At 40.7% G+C, this 8,043-nt stretch overlaps 1 protein-coding gene across 4 annotated transcripts in view; it reads left to right on the top strand.

Moving 5' to 3' along the window:
• Nucleotides 1-8,043, top strand: part of pip5k1bb (phosphatidylinositol-4-phosphate 5-kinase, type I, beta b) — a 31,127-nt gene that overhangs the window by 7,907 nt on the left and 15,177 nt on the right. For 3 of the 4 annotated variants that reach the window (XM_020594515.1, XM_020594516.1, XM_020594517.1), the window contains exons 2-5: nucleotides 1,520-1,622; nucleotides 1,723-1,791; nucleotides 2,438-2,568; nucleotides 5,034-5,151. In XM_020594515.1, coding sequence (XP_020450171.1) covers nucleotides 1,723-1,791; nucleotides 2,438-2,568; nucleotides 5,034-5,151 — 318 coding nt within the window. In that variant the 5' untranslated portion in view covers nucleotides 1,520-1,622. The other variant, XM_020594518.1, reaches the window with a different exon arrangement.

Raw genomic sequence — 8,043 nt, 5'->3', positions numbered from 1 at the left:
GGTTCAGAGCACACAACCAGTCCTACGGTGTGATGGCTCAGGTGGATCAACACCTCATTACTCGGATTCGTGAGGTGGCTCATGATAACAGGACTTTGCTTTGTGAAGTGCATTGCAGGTGACTTTTGCCTCAGTTCTAGCAGCACAAAGTCTCTCAGCAGACATGTTTTCATTCGGCATGAGTTGATAAATTTTGTGCTTGCGTTTCTTCATAAGAAGAAACAATTTTTATGATAGAGACAAGTATAAATGATGCACAGGCCCAAATAAAGACATATAGCTGTTGCTGGGATGTGTGCTTCCTGCCAAAATGTGTCTGTATTAGTGTTGTGTCTGTGTTTATAGCAACAGAGGAGCTGGTGCACAGATAAGGGCCCAGTCTGGACGTAGGAGCTTAGTGTCTGCTACATTCTTTTAGTATCTGAATCGGCTTTTGTGTGCAAACATGTATTCATCTAAAGATGCAATTCTCCCTGTGGCCTATTCTTAAACAGGACAGCAAGTTATTTGCTTTGTAGCACGAGCTACATAGTTTCATTATTGTAGCTGGTAGTATAAGTTTTTCCCCTTACCTGTGATAAATAGACTGATTTGATGGGAATGTGATTGCTGGTCACACAGCAGGTGGTTGGAGGACATGCTACTACAGGCACAGGTGAAGCACAAAGACATCATAGGATATTCAAGGCTCTTAGACCTGCAGGTGCATTGATATGCAGGTGGTGTGGTGGCTGCAGGCTCACCAGGGCTTATCAGACAAAGCCCAACTTTTGCCAGTGTTTCTGTTAAGCCTCTACTTCTCTGTCTCCGTTTTCTCCTCTGACTCAGAAAGATCACTCTGAATCATGTCACACTTTAAATAGATGGATTAGGATGTTGAGAGGAGTGACAGGGCAGTGGACAGTAAACATTATTGAGAACATACTGTAGGAGGAAACGAGACACACTGGTGTTTTTGTTGCTCAGTATGGACTTGGTTGTGCTGTGAGCTGAGCAGCACCAACAGATCACTTTCAGGTCCAGGGCTATACCTCCTCCTGCAACTCTACTCCTTTAAGAGGTGTTATTTGTCCAGCATACACATAAGGCCTGGAATATTACAGAACAAATGGAAAGAAAAGTTAGAGACGAGGAGGATTAAGGTGCTGGTACATTTAAAAGTGTCGTGGTTTATTTACTTGCTCACTGAAGTGATTGTTTCTCCGAAACAAGACTCTATGAAGAGGGTGGATGGTTATTACACACCAGCACACACACGTCCCATGAGAGTTTGTCGAGCAGATCTGCTGCTGCGGGCCAGATCAACAGTGAGAGTTTACAAATAGACTCAGTTGCCTCTCATATCAGACAAAGATTAACAAGAAAGTGGTAGCAATAAAAAATGGTCAGTCAGTCTCATCCTCATTTTATCACATCTTAACTTGGATGCAGCCTCACTTCATGTCAAGGCTGTGAGTGTTTTTTGCCCTGGTTTTTTTGTTATGTAACAGTAACTCTTTATGTGTCTGTTCTCTTGCAGAGGGTCTGTGACAGATCCAGCCCCCGTGGTAATCGCTCAACCTAACAATCGAGATATGTCGCCCTAATTGCTCTTTGCAAGACACAGCTTTGAGTTAAGCAAGGTGTTTATGCTCTTATGACTTCACAGCAATTTTTATTTTAAGTTTTTACCCGTAATCTTTGTGCTTTGTTCTTTATTCCATTCATCTGTGTTCCTTTCAGATGTCAACCACAATAGAAAAGGGGATGGGGGGGCCTCGGAACACAGGCAGAGAGAAAACATACAAGAAGGTAACAAAGTCTGACAAGTCATACAAGAGCCAGAGTGTTTGGTTTTATTTCCCTCTTACGACCAATAAGAACCTGCTCACGTAACTTTTATTCCAAGGCATTTGAGTCACAGGAGTCCTTGTAAATGTCCTTCTATAGCACATAATCTCTTAACCCCTGCCAGGGCCTGCTGCCAGACATCAGTCAAGTGTTGGTCACATGTGTTTTTTTTCCTTTTTTAAATTACTTTAGACGTCACTGTTTATGGCAACAAGGCTTTTAACAGTGGCTACCAGTGTACAGGGACTAGAAACTGGTCAAAGGTCTTTTTATAGTGGTGGCACAAGTACTACCATGGTTGTGTTCCAATCTGTATTGGCTATTTTGAGTTTAAAGCATTTGTGTGGCAATTACACAATAATATGATGGCGAAAATGCAGACTGTTTTTTTCTTGATTTTGTTGTCATCTGCACTGTCACAGTTTGAAATAGCCTGTGAATCCTTTTTAGACTAAAATAAGAATAGTTTCCATTCTCAGGCATGTCTTTTTCTTATTTTGTGATCCTTAGTATTTAAGTCAACTAGTGAATGCAATGGGGATTGCAGTGACAGTGTGCTACAACACTGAGGCTAATGTGATGCTTTCTCTTCTATTTTTCCATCTAGACCACATCATCAGCCTTGAAGGGGGCTATTCAGCTTGGTATTGGCTATACAGTGGGCAACCTCACTTCCAAGCCTGACAGAGACGTGCTTATGCAGGACTTTTATGTGGTGGAGAGCGTCTTTCTGCCCAGGTCAGTGCTATGCAGTGACAGCCCACTCCGACATATACTCACACAGATCACTCCTCTACATATCAAGACATCTCGATGATGATGATGCACATATTTTCAGAAACAATGCATGCCAGACTTTTGCATAAACTCCTGGTTACAAGAGCCAGTGAATCTGAGAACTGCTTCATAAAAACAGATTATGTGTAGGCGGTAGCAGGCTGCTCTTTGGCTGCAACTCTTCAAAGTTAATGAATGGAAAGCGAGTTATGATTAAGATTTGCCTGTCTACTCGCTCAAAAATGATATGTCTGGCTCTTCTATTAAAAACATTTTAAATTCACAGTGTTATTAATCAGGGGAAACTCCAAGCATTGGACATCTAGTCCAAACCTGGCACCATCATCATTTATCAACAAAGAGAATTTTGCTAGTCGAAGTCATGATTCAGGGATAAAACTATTCTAGTGGATTATTCTGCTAAGAACTGTGAAATCAGCTTACTGTGTGCCTCTTGATGCCACAGTCCTAAACGTACATCAGTATGCAGTCGCTCCTTCATCTCAGGCTGTCATCACAATTACATCATCAGCAGAAAGAAATATTTTCTATAATCCAAAGCAGACCCAGGAATTCTTTGACAGTGTGATTCACACATATCACAGTAGTTTACAGTCATTTTTAGAGGAGCTGTATTAATAGATATTTCTCTTAAAAATGTATTGTTTGTATCGTATCTCAAAAAAAGTTTATAAAAAAGGAAATCAATAACAATCAACCAAAAGTGTTTACTAGTGAGTCCTACCAGGCAGTGAAATACTTTGTGACTTACCTTTTAAAAGCTGCTCCAGGATACACAAGCTCAGTATGGTTTATGCAAAGTTAGTCTTTGCACGCACATGACCTTTTACCATCCTGCTTCTCAGCAACAGGGAAACATTATTTTTGGTTTCGGTATTTGCCCTACAGTGATGAGTGTTGAAAACCTGCTGTAGCGTGATATGAGGGTGAAATATAGAATATGAATAGTTAAAGGGGAGCTCAATCTGCAACCAGTGTAAAGCCTTTTCATGGTGAAATAAAATGATCAGGTTTTCACTTTGAAAGACAAGTGAAATGAAAAACAAACAAAAAAAAAACAATCAAGGTAACATGGTTAGGAAAAAAATTATTACACAAGACATGACAAAATCAGTGGGTATCAGACGTCTGGTATCTGACATAACCGTTTCCCTCTTTATTCTTTATTTAAGTGTTCTGTTCTCTAACAGCACACAAACACAAGCCTGTCTCTTTCTCTTCACTGATGGAGTGTCCTTCGAGAGAGGCTGAGTGATGGCGAAGGCTCTCAGATGCTTTTATTGCTTTCCTCTGTCTCGCCACTCTTCTCGCTCTCCTTCACCTCATCCCTCCTCTCTGGAGCTTTTTCCATTTTTGTTTGTCCTGTCAGTCCAGTTTTGGATGGCTGGAGACATCTAAACACACATCCAACGCATCACTCTGACTCCCATGCACAGAGTATTTTGTTTCTCGGTGCATACTGTATATCTCTGACAACCAGCACACACCTTTCCAGATGCACACTAGATGGCTCTATGATTAGATTGAATGAATCGTTTCCTGGTGTGTTGCTATATTGTTTCCCGACGAGGCGTTTGTTACCTTCGTGGGTTGTCAGTCAATAATGACAGATGCTTGTTACTGCTCTCGCACACTAAACATAGCAGTCACATTTCATTGTAATCACAGGTTTAGTGTTACGCATCAAGGCCTGAGTGTTGCCTGTATCCAGTTACCGATTATAGCACCAGCACAAAACAACAACACACTAGCCTCTTTACCCAGAAAACTGTCAGAGTTCTGGGAATATTGGCCAGATTTTGAGGTGCCCTGGAAAACAAAGGCCTTTACTAAGGTTCTGTTTGTAGATTTACTGACAGGAGAATTGATTCCAGTGAAAGTTTATTTGATGAAAGACTCACAGGTGACTCACTCGGTTAGTTACAAAACAGGATCAGTCTTTGCAAAGCATGAGACAATGTCTCATTGTTCAAGAAAACAAAAAATGTAGGCTACCATGTGTATGTTTTTGTTTCTGCCCATATGCTATTCCCTTTCTCTGCCTCCAACACAAAGCTCATGTGTTGTGTGTATTGTTTAGATCCGGTAATCAGAGCCATCTTCAGTCTCCAGGCAAAGAACTTTATACAGGCCAGTTGTCATTACAGTACTGGTGAAGCTGGGGCTCCCATTGAGGGCTTTACTGAGGCACTGGTGCAGCACATTACAAGGGCCCACTCGCACACTGATTGGCACAAAGATTAGGGTTCACTTTCCCTTTGCTGCCTCTATGTGTAGAGAATATCTGTTTCTAATAATCACACTGATATGTTTAATTTATGTAATGGTCATGTTTTTCTTTTTTTTTGTTGCTGGTCTAATTTACTAATACATAGTTTTGTTTGGTTATTCATTGTTTATTCCAGTGAGGGAAGCAACTTGACCCCAGCGCATCACTACCCTGACTTTCGCTTCAAGACCTATGCCCCACTGGCCTTCCGCTACTTCAGGGATCTGTTCGGCATCAAGCCAGATGATTACCTGGTAAGACAAAAACCTGGCTTCAGACCTAGCTGATTATTATTAGTTTCAGTGGCACGTGATTATACACACTCTCAATCCAGTCCTCAAGTTCAGTCCTTCTGCTTCTAGCTGCCTAATTTGCACACTGTCATGCACCTGCAGGAATGGGTAGGAGGTTTTAGAGATTAAATCAAATCAAGCATGCATACAGCTTACCTCAAGTGAAACACCATGAAACACCAGGCAAAATTCAGTGTCATGTATGTTACAGTTGTGTCCTGAAAAAGTGAATTTTAGATACTGCATTTACAAGTCAAAGGAATAATTTGACATTTCACAGCCACTTTTGTGAGTCTCAGTTGGCTGGCTGCCCAGGAAGACACAATTCCTGATAATGTGTTAATTTGGGAGCTTTAGATGTGCTGGTATCTGGATTTGCTTGCCCTCAGATACCCTTTTTACTGCGTTTATGCTAAGCTAAGGTAACTGCCAGCTGGATGTAGCTTTATTTTTAAGGTAAAGATTTCGGGGTGTTATCAACGTTCTCATCAAACTCTCAGGAGGAAATCATGTAAGTGTATTTTCCACAATGTCAAACTCTTGCTTTAACCTGTTATATCTATAAGTGAAACTCAAGCAACATATGTAATATAAAATGTCTCTGGAGTAAGTGTATGCTGTGTTGTCTGCTTGATAGCTGATTTATTTATCATAAACACCTAAGTCTCATTTAGTTCTTTTGTTTTTATACATGCATATGTATGAAAAAGCAAAAAATGATGATTGGTGTCATAAGGAAGTGTTGGTCACTTTTCTCTTGAAATTACTCTTCACTGGACGCTGATCTTTCACCTCAGTGTGTGACAGAATCCAGCGAGTAGTGGTCTGTGAAGGGATGGGAGGATAAAGTTCGAGGCAGAACATCGAGGTGGTGGAGATAGTGGAGCTAATAACTGGGGTCATGGAGTGAGCTATCATGACAGCTTTAACCATCTCCCAGTGCTGCGTGAAATCAGCAGATGATTCTGAGGTTTGCTGCTGACCAGATTATACCTTGTTACCATACTCTTTCCTATCCTACACACACATACTTCTTGCTTGAATCTAAATTAGATTTTGTGTAACCTTATCATGGCTTTATCATGTTATGTTGTTTTCCTATTTTCTGTCTGACTTCAAGTCTTTCAAACACCCCACCTGCTGTATGCTTGTTTGAGTGGTAAATTGAATGCATAAGTGAAAGACAAAAGGCTCTGGAAGAAACACAGAGATTAACTTAAAGGCAACAGAGGGGAGGATGGTGCAGGCACTCAGAGGATGTGCTTGAGATCGATGTCCTTGAGGTGATGATGAATTTGTTCAGACAGAGGTCAAACAGCATGAGTCTAATTAAGAGAGAGAAGATGTGCATATGCAAATGCAATAAACTGCGGATGTGTTTGTGCTGGCAACTCCAAATGATTGCCAGCGGTTCTCAGTGTAGGAGTCTCTGTAGAGGGAGAGTTAATGGCTTCAGTATCTCTCTCCTCTGAACATGTTGCTCTCATGATGCAGTGATTAACACCTAACACTGCTCTGCAGTCTGCTACTCTCAGAAGATCTCCCTCACATGTTGATTGCCATGTTGGGATGAAGGCTCTTCATCTGTTGTGGTGGATTTTTGAGATGCAGCAGTTGCTCCTGTTATCCTCAGCTTGATGAGCTTGTGTTTCTGTCTGTGTTGGCTGGCTTGTCTGACTGTTTGCTAGTAGCAGAAAGGCTCAAAGGTCCATATTTATCATTTCAGTGATGTGAAGCAGAACTGTGTATTTCTAACAATAAAACAAAGTAGACTCCACTCTGACTGACCTACAAAGAGTCCTGACCTCAACCCCAGGCCATGCAAATAAATACACTGTATATACTCTAAGGCCAGTGAAGATTTACTACTCAGGATGGGAAAATATACCAAAAATTCAATATATCGCACTACAAAAACATCACAGTATGTATCGTTTTGCCTAGCGATATACACCATCTCCATACACCAGCTACTTAATATTCTTTGTAAATAAGTTAGCCTAACAGACTAAGTCAGTATATCTGGTTTTCTTTAAATAAACAAAGCAGCACTAGATACGGGGGAAATAGAGGACTAAAGTACAGGTATTTTGTAGCTAGTGATGATGATGACGACACTTTTATTACAGACTCAAGGTCCAGGTTCAAAACAAATAAAAGCAATAAAAGAACAGTTTAAAAACGAAACAAAAACAGAAAATACATAAAAACGAGAGCACAAGAACACCCATAAAACTGCTGTCCCTTTAAAAGACAGGTATACCAGTGTTTCCAGAGAACCGAAGTAAAACGCATGTCACTGTGTGCAACATTAGTCAACAATAAAATGATATTTTTTGAACAATTCAGGCGACAGATAAATTTAAACATCAGGTTTCTTAAAACAGCGGAAAATGTACTAACTCGAGATGACACGAACAATTCACTTGCACTCGTCCATCTAGGCTTTTTCAATAATATCCTTAGGGCATCATTGTAAGCTACTGACAGTTTCCGAAGACTGCCCTTTTTATAATTACACCACAGATGAGCAGTGTACAAGGAAGTACAACACGCTTTAAACAAAGCCAGTTTTACTCCCACGGAGCATGCACCAAATTTCCGTGCCAGTATATTAGCTTGTACATACAACATGCGGCACTGCCGATATATATCCCCGTCATCAGACAAACAATCATTAATGACATGACCCAAATACTTAACTTCACTGCACACAGTTAAAATATGATCAGATAACGTAAAAGAAGGAAATACAAGGGCCCTGTCCTCGTTTGTACGGCATATCATAATGACACTTTTAACAGCATTATACTTGACATCGTGACATTCCCCAAACATTGAGCACACGTTCAA

This window comes from Monopterus albus, unplaced genomic scaffold (assembly GCF_001952655.1).
Source record: "Monopterus albus unplaced genomic scaffold, M_albus_1.0 scaffold23.1, whole genome shotgun sequence".
Classification (NCBI taxonomy): Eukaryota; Metazoa; Chordata; class Actinopteri; order Synbranchiformes; family Synbranchidae; genus Monopterus; species Monopterus albus.
Note: the sequence above shows the minus strand (reverse complement) of the source record. Positions and strands in the feature narration are given on the sequence as shown.